General features: G+C 27.7%; 3 protein-coding genes across 3 annotated transcripts; 1 reads left to right on the top strand and 2 right to left on the bottom strand.

The window, feature by feature from the left end:
• Positions 1–386: 386 nt before the first annotated feature.
• On the bottom strand, positions 387–6,194 carry LOC136076825 (uncharacterized). The gene is made up of 2 exons (XM_065790356.1): positions 2,735–6,194; positions 387–2,276 (listed from the first exon to the last, which is right to left on the bottom strand). The coding sequence occupies exon 2, from the start codon at positions 1,415–1,417 to the stop codon at positions 557–559; it is 861 nt and encodes a 286-aa protein (XP_065646428.1). The 5' UTR covers positions 1,418–2,276; positions 2,735–6,194; the 3' UTR covers positions 387–556.
• Positions 6,195–10,514: 4,320 nt separating this feature from the next.
• Positions 10,515–12,535, bottom strand: LOC136075946 (uncharacterized). Its single transcript, XM_065789395.1, has 2 exons — positions 12,516–12,535; positions 10,515–11,490 (listed from the first exon to the last, which is right to left on the bottom strand). Exons 1-2 carry the CDS (start codon positions 12,533–12,535, stop codon positions 10,515–10,517), a joined length of 996 nt encoding a protein of 331 aa, XP_065645467.1.
• A 5,943-nt stretch (positions 12,536–18,478) lies between these two features.
• Positions 18,479–19,760, top strand: LOC105850899 (alpha-1A adrenergic receptor). The gene has a single exon (XM_065790355.1). The coding sequence runs from the start codon at positions 18,552–18,554 to the stop codon at positions 19,650–19,652; it is 1,101 nt and encodes a 366-aa protein (XP_065646427.1). The 5' UTR covers positions 18,479–18,551; the 3' UTR covers positions 19,653–19,760.
• The last annotated feature ends 1,479 nt before the right edge of the window (positions 19,761–21,239 follow it).

The following is a 21,239-nucleotide window of genomic DNA, read 5'->3' as shown; positions in this document are numbered from 1 at the left end:
ACACATTTATGGTGAGGACGGAATATTATAAAATTGTAACAAAAATGCCACTGTGAACCACAATAACCAACATGTTTGAAGTTTCCCCACATCCAATTTTTTTTTCTTATTAAGAAGTAACATAGTATATAAGTTAAGTAAAGGTATTAAAAACCTCCATAGGAATGGCTAGAATAAAATTTTTATACACCTAAACTTTAGATAAAAAGGGGAGGGGCGGTACACCGTTAACTTTGTTGAAGTTCATATATTTCGCATAATTTCATGAAGAAACCTAATTTTTACTCAGTACTTGTGTACTCCCATAATATAAACGCATTAAAAAAGTGTTAGAACATTAACAGATTACAAAGAAAAAGAATGTAGGTATAAAAACAACAACAAAATGCATTTATGGTGAAAAATATCTTGACTAAGCTTTGAAATACTAAAATAGCATTCTATTTTATCAATACTCAATTAAAAGCATTTTTCATGCTATTAAAATACTTTGTAAATAATAATTTTGACATAGTTGTGTAGCAAAATATATTAAATTGAATAGTAAACTTGCTAACTATTTATTAAATGCTGAAAATTCCACAACACTTGACTTTAATCGCTTAGCATAGTCTAGGTGGCTTTGTCGTCTCTTATATTTATTCCATGTCTGTTTAAACTCACGATGAACAGATTCATCTGCTTGTTCAGAGTAAATTCCAAGCCCATTATCAGTATTGGTACTTTTTAAAAATGGTACAATATGGTTAACTGCAATATGAACTTTCCACGGTATATTCAAAGAAATGTTTTCAAAGTAAGTATTAATATATTCCCTTAAATTAGCATAAGACATCTTGAATTCGAAAACAACATATTCAATATCACGAATTTTTTCTATAAAGGTGGCTTGCTTCATTGATTGAAAATTTCTTAAACATTCAATCACTGGTAGTAAATCAAACTTTCCTTGATCAGCAATATCACGAGAAAGAACATCTAACTTATCTAAAAATCTGTTGTCATTGTTGCCATCAAATCCAATGCCATGGGAACCTCTGAAAAATATGTAACTTGAGTTTAACCACTTTTCAAAGCCAGGCCATAGTTTTGATAATAGTTTTCCAAAAGTTGTAACTATTTCGATTAATGTATGCAACTCAGGTACTGGAACTAAATTTTCAATAATTGTGTGTGGATCCTCTTCAAGATATAATAATCTTGGATTAATAACATTTTTATAATTAGCCGTCTTTGATTTTGGTTTTCCAGCTTCTGTGTATTTACTGTAATGATAATCGAGGGAAACAAGAATTCGTTTTTCTCCACCATCCAAAAGACTCTCTCCTTCACACCGCAAACAACTATATTTTCCAGCATGGCTTGTAATGCCAAACATTGAGTTTGCACACTTTAAATCAAATGCAGCATAATACATACATAATATTTTGAAGATTAAGAGTATCAACTAATTTTCTAAGATTTCCATTGTGTTCAGACACTCCTTCTACAATAGCAACAATAAAACAACGCTTAACTCCAGCATCATCAAGGTCAGGTTGGTTGCTAGTTTTATCATGCGGATTAAAAACATTCATAGTGACCTTTAAAAAACCTTGACCAGAATCCACAGCAACTCTTACAATTGTAGAAAGAGGGTTAATATTTCTTTCAGTGATTATATCATGTATAAATTCATCAATATCTTTAATATAAACCATTGATTTATTTACTATATCACCAGCTTCAACAAATTCTTCTTCTTTACATGAAAAATATTCATTCATTTCTGCTTTTAAAGCCTCTAATTTTTTAACAATATTTCTTTAATGCTATTTTGAAAGACTTTTTCTAAATATAGAACATATTTTTTTGGTTTTACACTGAGATAGTTCTAAACATTTTATAAGCTCAATAACTGTTCCAAAAGATACTTGACTAAAATTAGCACGGTCACATTTATTGTCCGTAGTTCCGGCAACAATAGTCAATAGTTTCCCATGAGTAGCAATTGTGAATTTTTCACCTCTAAAAATATTTTTCTTTTCCATTTTTGTTTTTAAAATACTTGAAGCAAAACGTTCTGCACTTGCTGATCCCAATGCCCATGCTGCATTAACTAAATTTTTCACAGCTTGAACATCACTACAAAGATGAATAATGTCTGACTTAAGAACTCCACAACATTTCAAACACATCCTTTCATTTTTATCTTCATTTAACTCAGAAGTAATAATGTTAATATCTTTTGATATTTCTGAAACATCTGAAGTTCTTCTGATATCTTGACGGTTTATCTAAACAAAAAAAAATCTAAAACTATATAAATTAGTAACATAAAAAATATAACACAATAAAAATAAATAAAAAAATAATAATATTCATAATAATAATAAATAAATAAATAATAATATGAATAAATAATAATATTAATAATAATAATATAAAATAAATAATAATATAAAATAAATAAATAATAATGTTAATAATGATAATAAAATAAATTAAAAATAATTAAAAAAAAAACATTTAAAAAGATTGTTTTAGGAACTAAAATGTCATCAATGTGTATTGATGCATTTTAGTTCCTAAAACAATCTGTTTAAATGTTTTTTTTTTTTTTTTTTTGAAGTTTATTAAAGTTCATTGAGACACAGCTCTTTTTTTTTCAAAAAATTAATAAAAAATAAAACAACTTTATTTAATTAAACACTAAGTCTTAAATATAATTTTTTTATTAATTTTATCATTTAACCTGAGAAATTTGCTTTAGCCACTTATCAAGGTATTTTGTATCGTTTTTTTCCAAACAATAAAGGTTTTATAACAATTGCTACAAATAACTTTAGGATGGTTTGCTAAATTTTGATCATAGCTATCCCAAATAAAAGTTTTTATTTTTTCTTCAATAGCTTTGGATATTTTATGAAGCTTTGCTGACTTTTTACCAAAGATTTTAAAACAAACAGCACATAAATTGTTGACCGCCATTTAATAAAACTCAAGTCGTTGTGTACCAGAATATGTTTAAAATCAAAATTGGCCGGTATTTGATTAGCAAATTATTAGCAAGTTTCATACGGGAAGGTCTGGATACTAATAATTGAGCTGTAGGGACAAAAAATTTTATTGCGTTTGTTTACATTTATAGCAGTTTAAAGTGAAGCAAAATATAGCTAATATAAATATAAACTAATTTACTATTACTGTTATAAATGGAATTAAATATTAAAGTAGTTAACATTTCAACTGCATTAAGAAAGATTTGTGTTGAATGGCTTGTTAACCACGGACTGGGTGTCACAGGCTCTGTTATAGAATTGCAAGGCAGAATTTTGAAGTTCTTACCATATCCAAAACTAGTTAAGAAACTTTATCTAAAAGCAAAAAAAAACTACTTATTCAAAACAAGCTTACATGTAGACGAGATACCACACATGTCTCAAAATTGGACTGGAAGTGAAAACCTCTACCCTTGTGTAAACTCTGAACTTTTTAAAGAATACATACTCAATAAAAGAGAGGGACATTTGGACAACAGCAAAAAGCATACCAAATGTTAACTAGCAGAAAAATTATATCAGTTAAAATACATTCAGATAACAATATAGTATATCTAAGAGCTTTCATAAGAAAATTTTATAGCCATGATGCACGCCCTGCTTATTTACTTTTTGTAGGAGGGACACCTCATAAAGGTTATTGTGAATGCCCCATTGGTCTTAGTGGGCTTTGTTGTCATGTTTTAGCTATCCTTCTTTACTTAAAGCAATATGATGATACAAAGACAACAATTTTAGAATTAACGTGCACACAAATGATACAGAAATGACATAAAAGATCAAAAAAAGGTTCTATTCCAATGGTCCCACTATCACATATTAAAGTAAAATCAGCAAGAAACAAAAGCACAATTGAAAACTTAAAAATTACTTCAGCAGATCCAGAAAGTTCATCTTTTAAAAGAGGTGTTTTAAAAATGAAGCAAAAAATTAAGAAAGGGTTGAAAAAGGAACCCAATTTTGAAAGACACGTATATGATACTCTTTGTTCAATAGATCTTGGATATGAATCTTCACTAATGGGGCACTTAAGATTTTGATATGACCCTGAAAGTTTTAAATCCCAATTCAATAAGTTAAAGTCTATAAATGCAAAAAGTCGTACTTTAAATAAACAAGCAGTAAACTCACAAAAATGTCAAGATAATTATAGTGAAATACCAACAATATTGCAAATACTAAATCAAAATAAAGTAAACACAGAGGTATCGTAGTTTCGCCTGAACAAGTTATTGTTTTAGAAAAAATTAATAAACAACTTTTAAATGAGGATCCTGTTATTTGCATTGATTTGACAAATCTGATACCATCACAAGGACAATACACAAATCATATTAATGTCAAACCAAATTACCCAGGAGTGGATGGACACAAGAAAAGGGAAAATAACGGGGAGTCGATTACCAGCGTTGCTAGGAATATATGGACAGGAAAAATTTACAAATTATTGGAAGTTAGTTAAGGAAGGATTAAATGAAAATGATATTTATAACACACAAAACATAAAAATTTTTTAGTGTGGTCATAAATATGAATTTATTGCACTTCAGCACTTTGCAAAGATGTCAAAATGTTCTCCTGAAATGAAGATTAAGAATTGACCAATCACGTACGCATCCTATGAATCTCTCTACATGAATACGGGTAGAAGCTATATTAAAATTACCAGCTACATCAGCTTGTGGGAACTGATGGCTTGATTTTTGAGATGGTCGATTCAGATATATTCCTTTTGAAGCGCATAAATCTTGAATTGAAAACCCTCTATCTGCCATAACTTCGTGTTCTTTCTCAACTAGTTCTAAAATATGAGATTGTTCTGTTAATTCATTATCTGTGATCGAACCAGGGTATATGTTTCCAAAACGCAATCCTGACCCATGTGGAGAGTTTTTATACACTTGAAAACATTAAAGTGTTAAGGTCATAATTGGTTGGTTGTTGAAACTTAAATTCTGTAGCATCCACAAAAATATCGGTTTCACCATGGCCAGTTTTTTTTAAAAAACAGAAGGCATCATCAGGGAAATATAAGTGCTTTTGACTTTTAAATTTATCTCTGAAAATATTGTGCCTAGAAATACAACCCATCCAGTGAAAACACAATACATGGTGCTTTTAGAAACGCCAGCCATAAATCCAATAACACCAAGATAAAGTGCATGTCTGCACAATGTTAAAACTGAAAACAATTCGGTTTTCTTTTCAAGGAATCTGGTTCCTATACCTTTGCAATCGGGATATTCAATTAAGTGGCAGTATGGTGCTACACAATTATAAAGGAGTTGAAATTGCAGGACAGTTAAACCACATAAATATTTAAACTGCTTTGGTTTGTCTTTAAGTTTGGAATATTTAAACATTCCTTTTTCAAATTTGTCTAGTTCTTTTTTTTAAATTTGATTTCTTACAGATAAAATTAAATATTTTTTATGTAACATATCATTCTTTACTTTGTTTATTTTTTTTCTTTTTTAAGCTGTTTTATATAATTGTTTGCATTGTTTAAATTTTCTAGAGGAATTTTGTTAGCATCTGCTTCTTTTTTTAATTTAGAAAATAACTGTTGTTTTGTTGGTTTAAGTAATGATAAAGGAGATTTTGTAACATAAGAAGGTCGGTTTGTTGGTTTTTTACGAATATGACAAGGTTTAGACAAGGATATTATCATACTAAGCTTACGTTTTAACCCTTTCAAATGTTTTTTATCAGCTTCAGTCGTTTTTCTTGATTTAGTTAATTTGGCCAGAGCATTTGTGTATTTTCGTTCTATTATAGCAATTTGGCTTGGTGGTGCAGCGATGTCTGGAATATCAGTGCATAACTCTCTTATTCCAGATGAAAAATGTTCACAACAAATATGCCCATTTCCGAAATTCATTCCTTTTGTATTTAAAACTCGGATATATTCTTTCTGAATAGAAACATCTTTGGGAAGCTTGTAAAACTTTATACGTTCTCCGTTAGTAGTTTTGGTTCTTAAGTTGTTGAAACATAATGCTGCGCCACAAAACCAGTTAACCATTTCTTTTAAGTGATACAATCAATATAATTTGATATCTAATAATGTTTAATATCTTTTTATTAAAATAAATAATAATTACATATCGCTAACTTATTTTATTAGCATATTAAAAAAAATATATTTGTTTTGATTTTTATATATATTTTTGACTCGATTGTATCAAGTACTACGCTATTTTTAGTAGTTTAATCGAGAGAAAAAACTGAATATCGCTTAATCTAGAAACATTATCTGATTGGCTAGAATTTTGTCCCTACAGGCAATATTCTCTTAGTTAAACCGCGTCGTATGAAACTTGCTAATAGCCCTTTTTTTTGAAAATGGCGGATATTTTTTAACTAAAAATTATAATTTTTGTTTTTTGATTTTCATACATTTTCCCATTCCCCCAGAGGTTTTTACTAACCAAATATGTATTTTCATATATACGACTTAGTATTTATAAAAAAAAATCTGATGTGGGGAGACTTTAAACCTGGCGGTCACTGTGGTTCAGGGTTGCCAGGTTTTTTTTCGGCAATAAGCCAAAAATGAGTAAAAAATAAACCAGAAATAAACCAAAACAAAAAAAAAAAAAAAAAAAGAAGTAAAGTAGAATTTTTTTATTCGAAAATATATTTGGTTTAGTATTAAGGTGGTACATACCCTTAATTTATTGAAATTTTGAAAAAAATTATTATTATCAAAGTAGACGTAAAATTTTACGAGGAATGCATTTTTAAAGTTATTTTTTTAACATTTTAAACATAAATAGTGAAATAAGCACCTTTTTTAAGACAAGTTATTTTTTCTGACATAGCAACGCCCTTAGCAACCATCCTCTGACTTGGTTTTAAAGTTATATTAATGATCAGTTTTTGACGATGATAAATTCTTTAGCTGCTTGTTAAGTTAAAGCTATTAGTCATACTTTGAAATTACAATTTAGTTTAGTTTTAGACTTGTAAAGCGTGCAAATCCATACTCTGTTTATATGTTATTATTACACTTTTATTGACAACGTTGAATAAACAATATGCCAAGAACACATTCTAGAAATAAAAAGAGATCATTTGCTTGTAACCAGTACACACAAAAAAGAGAAGATCATTTAACAAATAAACAAAACTTTGTACCTGGTTCTTTACAATCAGCAAGTAACTCTAGTTCAGGAAAAATAAAATTCAACCCAATAATTCTTGAAGACAAAGATGATTATAACATTATTATTAATTTTGGTTTATTGAAATCTTTAGTTGAAGAGATAGCTAGTTGCTCTGACTGTGGAAATAATATTAAAGTTGAAAATAATGAAATTAAGCGACAAGGATTTTGTTTAGAACTAAAACTATCATGTGCCTCAAGTTCTTGTCGATGGCATCAAACTTTTAAAACTTCAAAGAGTATCTCTTATGTTCAAAACAAAAACAATGTCACTAAATATAGTAGCAATAAATTATTTGCAACCAATGTTCAAATGGTGATAGCATTTAGAGAAATTGGTAGAGGACATAGAGCCATTAAACCTTTTACATCATTATTAAATATGCCACCACCTATTTCTTTAAAAGCCTATAATAGTATTATTAATGTTTTGCATGCTATATATACTAGTGTTTGTAAAGCATCTATGACTAAAGCAGCCATGGAAACAGCAAAACTAAGAGAACAGAAAAGTGATGAAACAATGACCTGTACAGTTTCTGTTGACGGTTCATGGCAGAAGAGAGGACACACCTCGCTAAACGGTATTGTCTCTATCATTTCAACTAATAACGGAAAGTGTTTAGACTATGACGTCCTTTCAAAAAAGTGTCATAGTTGTGCGATGTGGAAACATAAAAAACAATCTCCTCAATATGTAAACTGGAAACTCAATCATGTTTGCCAAACAAATCATGCAGGTAGCTCTGGTTCCATGGAAGCTATTGGGGCTGTTAAAATGTTTTCTCGTTCCATATCTGAAAATAATCTTATGTATACCGAATACATCGGTGATGGCGACACTACATCATTTAATCAAGTACAATTATCTAAACCTTATGGAGAGATTTTAATTACCAAGCTGGAATGTATTGGACACATTCAAAAACGTGTAGGTACTCGTTGCAGAAATATTCGTATAACTCATAAAAATAAAAAGTTATCTGATGGAAAAGGTGTCTCAGGATTAGGTAGACTCAGTGAAAAAGCTATCAATACTCTTCAAAATTATTTTGGTAGGGCTGTTAGGCAAAATATTGGTAACATTTATTTAATGAAAAAATCTATATGGGCAACATTGTTTCACAATACAAACTTTTTTGATGAAAATGTTCGTCATCAGTTTTGTCCACGCAACAAAGATAGCTGGTGTTTATGGCAGGCTGACAAAATAACAGGTAACAAAACCTATAAAAAAAACTTGAGCCTTCCAATTGCAATTAAAGATTTATTAATTCCAGTTTGGCATGACTTAACAACAGATTTGTTGTTGTTAAAATGTTTGCATGGCCAAACTCAAAATAGAAACGAATGCTTAAACAGTATGGTGTGGAAAAAATGTCCTAAGGAGATTTTTGTATCTAGAAAACTTCTTGAAATAGGTATTTGCTCTGCTGTTATTGAATTTAATGATGGTAAATCTGGTTTAACACCAATAATACAAGTACTTGGATTGCCAGTTTCAAAGTTTATGCTAAATGCGTTTAGAAAAAGTGATACAGACCGCATAAAGAACATTCAGAAAAAGTCATCAACCAAAGGCATAAAGATGAGAAAAAAATTAAGAGCTATCAGAAAAGGATTCTTGGATAAAGAGAAGGAAAATGACATAATCCCAGCTTATTCAGCAGGCTCATATTAATAAAATCATAATGTTTTTGTTAGTTTAATTTTATTTTTGTGTTTTTCTCAGTATTTAATTTTTAGCGATTTTGTTAACTTTAAAACATGATATTTCAAGATCCACATAAGCTTTTAGGTTGAAATTTTCACAGTACATTCTTTAGTTTTAATAGCAGGAGGTGAACCAAAACTAATGTTTGATACAAAAAAATAAAAATGTTATGGCACTTTTTATGAGCAATTACTATACAAAATAATGTCAATCAGTAACAAATATCAATATCTTTTGAAATATTTTATATTATGACTTAGTTTTGGTTCAACTCCTGCATTTCTATACAATAAAGAACTGGTAAAAATTTGAAATCTCAAACTCTTTTAGTTTTCCAGATTTTATGTTTACAAAATGTCATAAAATAACCCTTTTTTTAGTATTAATCAAGGCAAAAAGGCTCGATCAACTATTTTTTTAATAAAATTTTTTCAAATTATTTTGTTTTGAATAAAATAAAAAATAGTAAATTGTTGTGCATTTTGTTATTCTTATTTTTTGATTTTATGGGTATGTACCACCTTAATCTCTAAAACATTTAATAAAGTTCCGCCAATACTTGAAGGTCGTCCTCATTTTCGCATGCATCTGTTGTGTAAATTTCATTTCCGACTTTTGAAATCATTGATTCGGGAATGTTAAAGTCTTTACAACAAATCTTTTGGCTCATTAAATAAGATTTAATGCGAATGACCGCATCCAACACTTGGTTTGACATTCTGTTTCTCTGTTTGCTTTTCACATAGGTGACCTGTGAAAAGACTCTCTCAACAAAACAGTTAGAAACAGGAATACATAGACAAGCATGGCAGTAGCCAGAAATGTCGCAAAAAGCGTGATGTCCAAAAATGTCGACATAGTCCCTTAAAGTTATCCAGAATTCAGCAGTATTTTTAGGAACTTCTTTTTCTTTAAAAATATTAGACTCAGTCCATTCAACGATACTGACTTTTCTGTATAGGTTTTCAATTTCTTGACTTTTTGAACCCATTAGGTGAGGAAAAGATAACTTTGAAGATGGAACCTTTTCAACTTGGGAAAGAACTTTCATTGGAGACAAATTTGACAAGCCGTGAAAAATTGATCTGTTCTCTGGAAGTCTTTTTTCAAGCTCGGTTATAGCCCTCTAAAGAAAATCATGATAGCGAATTTTTACATTTTTGACTGATTCTTCAGCTTTCAGTTTTGCATTTGGAGGTTGCCCTTGAATGTAATTTTTGCACTCTGAGGAAAATTTGGCTTCGAAATCAACACACTGAAGAGAAAGTACAAAGCCTTTGGTATCGAAAACACGCTGCTTTAAACTTTTGAGGTGCATATTTAGCTCATTCATTAAATTTTCTGGATCAACATTTGACCCTTGAAAGAGAGAGTTTAGACGCTCAAACTCTTGAATGACTGGAGTGAGAAAAACAACATAGAGGTAAAGGGTGTTGTCTTGGAATATTTTGCTTATTGAAGAGATTTTGTAACGGACCTCAGAGTTTGCATTCATTTCAGCACAAATAAAGAATGCTTTTAGTTCTTGCCAATTCACAAGCAAATTATAAAAACACTTTCCTCGAACTAACCAACGAGTTGCAGAAAACTTCTAAAAAGGGGACGGGGTTCCCACGCGTTTATTGTTTGGATTCATGAGTTCAAATAGCTTTTCATACTCGTTTCGACGAAGAATGCTCTTGTTAAAAAACCGGGGAACCTCGCTCAGAAGAAAGCCGACTGGAGATGGAATTGCATTAAAGGCATTTTGCACCACAAGATTTAGAGAGTGACAAATGCACCTCATCATAATACAGTTAGGCGATTTAGATAGTACACGAGACCAGACTGAGTTACGTCTGCCAATAACATTTGAAGCACCATCTGAACTGTATCCGATGCAGTTTTCAAGAGTTAATCCAATCGAGTGGAGTTTATAATTTAAAGCATTAAAGAGATCTTCGCATGTTGTTGAGATCACTTGAATGAGGCCAAGGAAGTCATCGACAATCTGTTTTTCTTTCTCTGAAAAATATCTCACGCATATTGCAAGGTGCTTGATTAAACTCACATCCGTTGATTCATCAATGAGGATGGAAAACGGCTTTGATTTGATTTCTTTAGAAATTTCTTCTTCTAGAGTTGATGAGATAACATTCTGGATTACTTTAGTGCACTTAGTGCGGTGGAGTTTTAGATGTTCCAGGGGGCTGCCTACACCAAACTTTGAAATAATTTCACAAAAATGGTCAGCAGTTGAAATTGCTGAGTGACAGCATATACACATAGCAAGCTGAATGTCTGCTTTTTTGTTTACATCTGAAATTTTTACTTGACCTGGAAAATTAATCTTCTTTTGAAACGGATTAAAGGTTTTTTCTCTTTTAATGTGTGAAGCTGCATTTTGATGTTGCTCTAAGCTACCTTTGTGGGGACTTATATTAGTGCGGCAGAGGCGACACGAAGCTTGTTCAGATGCATTAGAGCTTTTTTTTATCCAGGTTAATTCTTTTTCCCACTCACTTCGATAACTACGAGAGTTTTCATATGATTTTTTTTTTTGGCATTTTCTATTTAAAGATGTTAATCTAAAACAAAAAATCAAATATAAGCTACAGATTAGTAAACTTAATAACCATTAGGTATGATCAATTTTTAAGTTATGTATATTAAGAAAAAAGCAAAGATTAATTAGTTATTTGAATAGTACTAGTTACTAAATTTTTAATATCCGCAGAAACAATCGTTTTACCTTTTTTAAGTAAAGTGTTTCACTTTAAATCGTCTTTTTCAAATGCCAGAATTTTCTAAAATTTTCCGCAAATACAATAATTTATTCAAAAAAAACTTTTTAAAGAAAAAAACGAATTTTAACTTGTTGAAACTCATGAGTGAGAGTTAATTCATTCTTTGATTTCTTTAAATTTCTTTAATAAGCCGTAATGAACAAATAAAAATTTTTTTACTCATTTTCGTTCTTTTTTTCTTTTCGTTCATATTTTCATTCATTTCTGTTTATTTCGCTCAACTTCACTTTTTTTATGAAACAAAAAAACTTGATTTATTTGATTTAACACAAAAAAAAAACCAGAATTAAACCAGATTTAATAAAATAATTCAAAAAGAAAAAAAAAAACCTAACACTTTTAAAAAAAACCAGATTTTCTAAAATAAACCAGAAAAAATATTTCAAGCAAAACCTAAAAAAAACAAACCAGATTTGAGAAATCTGGCTTGAAAAAAAACCAGATGGCAACCCTGCTGTGGTTCATTGTGATGCGTGGTTAGGGATTGTCCTTAAAATACGCAACGTCAAATTTATTTAAAAAAAAGAATTTCGAGATTGGCAACTCTTTTACGCGGCTAAAGCGTGTACACGAAATAAATGTGAAAGAGTAAATTTTTTTCAGTGGTTATTTTAATATATTTTCATTGTGTCTGTATTTTGTTGGCAACATGTAATGATTTCATAAAAAGGTTTTAGTTTTACCATTTAACTTGAAATAAGTTTTAAAAATTACAAAAGAAGAAAACGTTAAAAAAAATATTTTGCAAAAACTTTACGGAAAATCTTAATTTAGCTACAATTTAGTAGCAAAAAAGTTGCAAATACATTTCTATGTCGTTAATCATGTTGTTTAACGTTTTTCCTTTAGAAAATTAATGAAAGTTATGAAAATATGAAGATTTTCTCATTGTTTTGTCGTTTGATACAAACATGTTTTTCAAGCTTTCAAATCACAATAAGTGTCTAACTATTGTGAAATTCAATAAAAAGCAAGAACCCACAGAAGAAAGTTGTATGACAACTACATTTCTAAAAACTTCTGAACTATTAACGATGATGAAACTTATATGAGGTATGATCAACAGCAAATGGTACTGTCTATTATAATTCCAAATATAGAGAAAAAGCAGATAAGAAATATCAATACGCAAAAAATAATTTTGCTAAAAAAGCTTTGATTTGGCAAGCTATTTGCAGGTATGACAAAAAATCAGCATCCTATATTTCTGAGTCCACACTTTTTGGTAAAATATATGTTTAAGCATGTTAACAAAAACACCTTTTACCTCCTACTAAATCACATGAAAGTAGACGTGTGTTCTGGCCTGATTTATCATCAAGCCATCATAGCAAACTGGCAATGGGATGGTATTAAAAAAATGACCTGAAAGTTGTCTAAAATAGCAAACATTCCAAACTGTCTAGTATTAAAAATTATTGCAAGGTACTGGGTAATTATTTGACGAAAAATAAAAGTATAAAAACTATGCAAAACATTAAGGATTTGAAAATGTCATTTAAAAAACGTCAAATAGCTTTGATTGCTATTGTGCACGCAAGCCTATAGGTACAAGCCTATGGGTATCAACATAGCCTATAGGTACAAACATAGTTCAAAATTTTACTAGCTACCCACAAAAATAAATTAATTTTCTTTGAACTAATGTATGTCTTAAAATGTATTAAAACTAAATACTTAGTTTACAATAAAAGTCAATGAGTTTCTTTCTTAGGTTGTTTTTCTACTTTCACACTTATTTCGTGTGCGCGCTTAATTTTATATGCCACGCTTAATTTTATATGCCCATTACCTGCCAAATTTTTTAAAACATTTATTTTGTAAAATATAATTGTTTTTTTAACTGGAAAAGTAATTATCCAAGTTAAATTATTAAAAAAAAAAAACATTGTTAAAAAAAATAATATTTATACAAAGTCCCATTTGGGGATCGTGGTTGGTATAGCGTAAAATAATAGATAATTTTAAAAATCCCCAAATGGGAATCGTGGTAGGATATGGGTTAAACTTGATCCGCTGTTTTAATTTTTTATTTACAGGGTTATTCAAAATTATAATCACTTGTATTCAAAATTATAATCACTTGTATTCAAAATTATAATCACTTGTATTCAAAATTATAATCACATCTATTCAAAATTATAATCACATCTATTCAAAATTATAATCACTTGTATTCAAAATTATAATCACATGTATTCAATATTATAATCGCCTTAAAATTCATGAAAATTTTATTACTTCCGTGATGGTAAGAAAAGCAAGAAAGCAAGTAGCGAAAGAAATTTATAATATGGTTATAAATATGCAAGAAAGCAAAAAATATACTATCAAACAGATTTCAAATACCGTAAATCTCTGCACCAGGGCGGTTGGAAAAATAATTAAAAAATATGAAGATGGAGTTGCGTTTGTATCATCTGGTGAAAAACTTAAAGCAACTTGTCTTAATAAAAGAAGAGTTTTTGATCCAATTGAACAACTGTTATACAATTCCATTTTAATTGATAATTCAATAACACAAAATGAGTTAAAAACTCTCATACATGATGTAAATGGTGTTATAATATCACAACCATCTATATCAAGAAAAATTAAAAAGATAGGGATGAGTCGAAAAAGACTCTCTTTGATTCCAATTGAAAGAAATGATATAGAAAAAATCAACGCAAGAATTATCTATGCAGCTGAGATATCAAGAATCGGGAATAAATAATATCTCGTGTTTCTTGATGAAACTGGTTTTAATCAGCATACGAAAAGAAGATAGGTTATTCACCTCTGAATATAAAAGCCTTTGTTGCTGTTCCAGCAAATAAATCGGTTAATAAAAGTTTAATATGTGCTATTGATTATAATGGGATCATTGGTTATAAATATAGAACAGGCTCTTATAATGGAACTGAATTTATTAACTTTATTTCAGTGTTGGCTACATATTTCGCATTGCACCCGAATAGCATTTTAATTATGGATAATGCCAGAATTCATAAAACGCATGAAGTTCAAAGAGTATTAAGTTCTCTTAATATTCCATTTAAATTTATTGTGCCTTATTCTCCTGAATTGAATCCAATTGAGGAATTTTTTTCAATGTTTAAATCAAGATATTGTGCAATACGAAGAGCAAATCCAACATTAACAATTGAACAATGCTTAGATTTGGTGGCATCATCTGATAATGATTATTCATTACAATGCCATGGATTTTATGAAAATATGAGGAGATGGGTTGAAAAGGCTTAAAACGTTGAACAATTCATTTAATTATATAAATAATATAATTTTTTTATTTAAAATTTTATTAAGTTTTTAATAAAAATTGTCAATAATTTTGAATATATGTGACTATAATTTTGAATACAAGTGATTATAATTTTGAATAGATCTGATTATAATTTTGAATAGATGCGATTATAATTTTGAATACAAGTGATTATAATTTTGAATACAAGTGATTATAATTTTGAATAACCCTGTAACTTAAGGCTGTGCGAGAAAAAACATTAGAACTTTATTTAACTTAAGGCTCTGCGAAAGAGAGCATTTGCACTTTTTTGTTTTGTTTATTATTGAAATTTAGCTATGTGTAAATTAAGGACATTAGCTGTTTCAGGCGGCCTTTTAACGCAAAAAAAAAAAAAGATTGCGCTATCTCATACGCTCATGATTAAACAAAAACTGTTAAAGATTTGATTAATCTGTCACAGATTAAAATCTTTAACAGTTTTAACTGTTAAAGATTTTAAACTGTTAAATATTTAACTATTAAACATTTTTAACTGTTAAATATTTTTTTAATCAGTCACAGATTAAAAAAATATTTACAAGTTAAAAATGTTTTGAACTTAATTAAAATTGCAAAAATCTTAAATACAAAACAAATATACTTTTAAACAGATCTACTCGTTGTAGTTAAGGACAGCTTTCACGAGAAAGGCTATTATTTTTAAATCTCTACAATATCGCTTATTTTTATATTTTTGAAATATCTACAATATCGCTTATTTTACATAAAAATGCTGTCGTTCGGAAAAACATTATGAAAAGAGTTAAAAAAGACGACCGGAAAATAAACTTTTTTACAGAAACTTTCAACATTGCACGGTGGTCTGAAATATGTGATATCTATCCGTATAAAAAAAAAAAAACTTAACAATTTAATATTATTATTGTTTTTAAATTCTACATTATCTAGGCTATTCAAAAATATAGGTTTCACATTTTTGCTCGAAAGAAAAGTCAATAACCGTAACCAAATGTAATTAAAAATTGATGAATAATTTCTTGCACAAATAAAACATTTTTTAATTTTTGTATATATTTTTCATTATATGTATATATGTCTAAATTTTTTTTAAACAAGAATTTTTCTATAGAGTTTAATTTGAAATAATAATTTTTTATTATCGTCTATTTGCTTATATTATTGATTTTTTAAGTTTGAAATAAGCATAAAATTAAAGTTTTTTTTGTTCATTTTAAATTCTTGTTTAAACTCAAGTCTTCATGCATGGACTTGATCAACATGACTGTGTATGTAAAATAATCTTTTTTTTTTGAAAAAATCAGCAGTGTAATTAGCTGTCAAATAAGTTTTCGCAAAATTTTGTGATAATTGGAGCCTGGGAACAAAAAAACTCTAAAAATTTTGTATATATATATATATATATATATATATATATATATATATATATATATATATATATATATATATATATATATATATATATATATATATATATATATATGTATATATATAGATCTATAGTTTGTTGGCTTTGGGAAGAGCGGAAGGAAAAAAGTGATTCTTACGCCAACATATACGTCACTTTTAATTACTTTTAACTTTCGTCCAACATTTCCGTGTTGGACGAAAGTAAAAACCATTAATTTAATTACAAATTAATCGTTTTTTAAAAAAACCACAAAAACGCAAATTTAATTGACCAGAATGTTTTAAAAACATTGTGAATGTTTTTAACAATATAAACGATGTTTTTTTTTTATTTTTTTTAATAAAATGTTTTTATTTTAATTTTTTTTAATAAAATGTTTTTATTTTTATTTTTTTTACTGTAAATCATGCGCGGAGTGTTGCTACATCGACTATCTTATAGCCTGACTCGCAAGGGAGTGCTGCTACATCGACTGACAAATAGCCTGACTCGCAAGGGAGTGCTGCTACATCGACTGACAAATAGCCTGACTCGCAAGGGAGTGCTGCTATATCGACTGACAAATAGCCTGACCCGCAAGGGAGTGCTGCTACATCGACTAAGGGTTTGGTTGGGGCAGGCAGTCTATCATTATTAAAAAAAAAAAATTCCGGTCTTGCATTTTAATTTTTACTTTTTGTCAACAAAATATCGAAAAAACTTTCGGACAACATCTAAGGGTTGTATATATATATATATATATATATATATATATATATATATATATATATATATTTTTATTTGTATTTATATATATATTTATTATTATATATATATATATTATTTATATATATATATATATATATATTCAAACAAACCACAAGCAAAATAATGTAGACTTTTTCAGAAATTCTTGACTGGGCTCTCTTATCTAATATCTAAACAACAAAACCTTCAAATCAAAAACGGATTTAGATTCAACATGATCGATTTAGTATACAAACATCACATTTTTAATTTCGACTGAAAATCCTACTTTTCAGACCACTATGATTTGTTAAGAAAAATTATATATTTAAATTTCTTTTTGCTACCTTAATTTTATTTTTAAATATTTTCTTAAGTTGTAGAACAAGAATGATACTTTCTATTTCCAATGAGTTTTTTAAATTTTCAAATAAACTATATAAAGTTGGTTTATAACCAAATTATTCACATAGAATAGTAGAAAAACCAAAATTTTCATAACAAATAACTTTTTGACCCTCGTTTCTAATGTTTAATATAAGTTACAAACACGAATATTGGATAGTATAACAGTTAAAACTTTTTTCTCATTGAGCGAAACAAGCTAATACAAACGTTTTTTACGATTCGTACTTATTTGTTTAACGAAATATATTTAAGAGGAGCTATTTTGATCATATTTGTTAAAAAATTAGGAATATTTTGTTTGAAACAAATAAGAAAAACATTTTGATTAAAACCAGGTAAAATAAAAAATTTACTTTCGATTTCTTATCGCATTTAAAAATTTTATTTTTTACAGGTCTGTCCTTAAGTAAATCAAGTTTTTGTTTTAATAATGTTAGCTCCCTTACTAAAGACTTGTGCAATTATTTTTTATGAAAGAAATAAAAAGCCTTACATTTTATCTCTTGAGAAACAACTTCGCTGTTTATCTTTACAATAAAAACTGAATCTTTTTTTGCATTGTTTAAAAACATTCAGTTTTTAAATAATGCGAAAAAACAAGGATAATTAAAAATACTAACTTTGAGCCACAAGAAAAGGATTAACATAACATTTTTAAGGCACAAGAAAACGATTAACATTAAAACATTAGGCATGATATAAACAATAAAAAAAAATAATTATTTAAAATATGGGGTTTAACTTTAAAGTTTTTTATTTGATTTAGTGTAATTTAAGTTTCCTTGCAGTCTCATTGATAAAGCAATCTTAAAGATAAGGATTTAGATTTTGATTGGTTAATTTTATAAAAAATTGTTACAAGATATTATCAAAACATAAGTTATTTAAATAATATAAATATGTTTTTTTTATTAAATTTATTAAAACTTTTATTGAATTTGTCACGTTTTTACGGCAAACAAAAGCTGCCACAAAAGATTATAAAAATTTACAAATTATTAAATTGATTATTGAATCAATGTTTTAAAAATGGTAAGAAACGAAACTTTAGAAAAGTTTTCTAAAGAAATAATCATAATTAAATCGTTGTACTTGGTTATTTGTATTATACTTGGACTTATTGGCAATTTGGTTGTCCTAATAACTATATTAAAATATAGAAAATTACAAACAATAACAAACTATTTTGTTTTAAACCTTTCAATAACGGATCTTCTGTTTATTATATGTTGTATGCCTACAATCATTATTACCACAATTGCAGAAAAGTGGTTGCTTGGTGACGTAGTTTGTAACATCATAGGTTTTTTAAACGTGCTTCTTTGCACAAACTCAATATGGAATCTTGTTATGATTAGTATCAATAGATATTTAAATGTAGCTAAACCTAAAAGGATTAAAGAAATCTACACAAGAAAAAAAACAATTTTAATGATCATAAGTGTGTGGATAGTTTCAGGAATAGTTTCCGTTCCGCCTCTACTAAATTGGAGTAGCTACAAACCTGGACCTAATTTCTGCACAGTTGACAGAAAAGGTGCAAAATCATTTTATTTTTTAATTCTTTTTATAATGTATATCTTACCTTTGTTAATTTTAGCCAGTTTATACTCGTGCATCTTTTTCATATTAAAAAAAAAAGAAAAAAATATACTCCTGAAGTGCAATATAAACTATATTGAACATTCCGACTGTAAAGGAAAGGCTTCAATACATAAAAATGATTTATTACCTTGCCAAGCTGGGAACAAACGGATTAGCCATAAGAAAATCATGATTAACTACTTTATAAATAAGAACAATGATACGTATAAAGTTAGTGTCAAAAAAGCCCAAAATCATAACAAGAAACTTCAGAAGCGCGTAAAACTTTATAAACAATATCAAATTACAAGAAGACTAATAGTTCTAGTCCTCAGCTTCTTCTTATGTTGGACTCCATTTTTCATTGGCTCATTTTTGATTACATTTGGTGTAGAAAACAAAAAAAACTTTAGTTTTACAACATTTGGAGTAATGTGCGGTTGTTTAAGCTCCATAAGCAATCCTTTTATTTATTCAATGAATGGCAGCTTTCGAAACCATCTGAGAAAATTGTCAAGAAAATATTTTAATAAAAAATATAATTAAATATAAAATTAAAGCAATAAGTTTGCTCAACAGATGGTGTTGATGGTGGTGGTGTTCGTTTGGAGATGGGTGTGGTTTTTTTAGAAGTAAAAACATGGAAAACAACATCAGAAAACATATATATATATATATATATATATATATATATATATATATATATATATATATATATATATATATATATATATATATATATATATATATATATATATATATATATATATATATATATATTTGTTTATAAAAGCAATATTTTTATTAATGCTTTTAATATTTATAGGTTTATTGTGTTTGTAAAATGATTTTCTAGAAAACGAAGTAGTTTTTGTAGAACTTTAAAATCAAATGCTTAAACTATATTTCACAAATTGGTTACAAAACATTTTTCAACCGGAAGCTGGTTAAAATGATATTGCTTAAGCATTTGATTCTAATTAGAATCAACTTTAAACTATTTAAAACTGCTCAAAAGACAAAATTTAGTAAAATACTATACACTATAGTATAGTGTATAGTATTTTACTAAATTTTGTGACTATACTAAGACTAGTATGGGTCGTCCGCCCGCGGCGCTCTTATTAGCAACCATTTATATTTATAAATTTTGTTTAGTTTGAGAAGTAAAGTCGTGGATACCAATACACACACATACACACACACAGATATATATATATATATATATATATATATATATATATATATATATATATATATATATATATATATATATATATATATATATATATATATATATATATATATATATATATATATATATATATATATATATATATATATATTACGCATGCTTAATGAGTTTTTATATTAAGTGACAAATAATTCAAAGTAACAGTTTAGAGGTCTAAAAAAATTGTTAAAAAATTAAAAAATTTCATTTTAAAAATTTTATTAAAATATTTCTTTATAAACAACATTTCAACCTAAGACTATTAAAAGCACATTTTTAAAATCATCAAAAACTATAGATAGGCATAGTAGGGCAAAATAGCTTTTTTTTGTTTTGGATTTTTAAATCAAATAAATACTTTAAGGGCACTCATTAGACTTAGGAAGAAATACTTCATAGATTTTTAAACATTTTTTTACAATTATAAGACGATTTAAATGTATTTTCAAGCAATTTCGAGAAAAGTTTTTAAAAAAATTGGAAAGTGATAATAGAAAAAAGGAAGAAAATCAAAAGCTTAGATGAATAAATAATATTAAAACGCATTCTAATCGATTCACTAAAATAAATTACAGTAATTCGAATTTAATGTAAAAAGTCACTCAAAAAAAGTTACTCAAAAACTCGATTAGTTTTATTAGTTTAAATTTCCTAATAACAAATCTTACAAAAAAAAAAGAATGTCATTAACACATTTTCACTAATACACAAAAGAGGTCAATAAGTGCAAAAAAAAAAAGAGAAAGTTTTACAGTCTGTAATCATCAGCGATTTCTTAAAACAATTTAAGTACATAAACAAAAAGCGCATTGGTTGAAAAAGTTAAATAAAACTAAAATATTTTGAATGCACTTTTTTAAAGACCTATCAATATATATATATATATATATATATATATA

Source organism: Hydra vulgaris, chromosome 02 (genome assembly GCF_038396675.1).
Source record: "Hydra vulgaris chromosome 02, alternate assembly HydraT2T_AEP".
NCBI classification, from domain to species: domain Eukaryota; kingdom Metazoa; phylum Cnidaria; class Hydrozoa; order Anthoathecata; family Hydridae; genus Hydra; species Hydra vulgaris.
The sequence above is the reverse complement of the archived record's forward strand: the minus strand, read 5'-3'. Positions and strand labels throughout refer to the sequence as shown.

What these genes read in the sequence shown, in the direction of transcription:
- LOC105850899 (XM_065790355.1), top strand. Translation starts at nt 18,552, where the DNA reads ATGGTAAGAAACGAAACTTTAGAAAAGTTTTCTAAAGAAATAATCATA.
- LOC136076825 (XM_065790356.1), bottom strand. Translation starts at nt 1,417, where the DNA reads ATGTATTATGCTGCATTTGATTTAAAGTGTGCAAACTCAATGTTTGGC.
- LOC136075946 (XM_065789395.1), bottom strand. Translation starts at nt 12,535, where the DNA reads ATGATTAACGACATAGAAAT. An exon ending in ATGATTAACGACATAGAAAT is followed by an intron (nt 11,491 to 12,515) that starts GTATTTGCAACT and finishes TTTTTGTTTTAG; the next exon opens with ATTAACATCTTTAAATAGAA.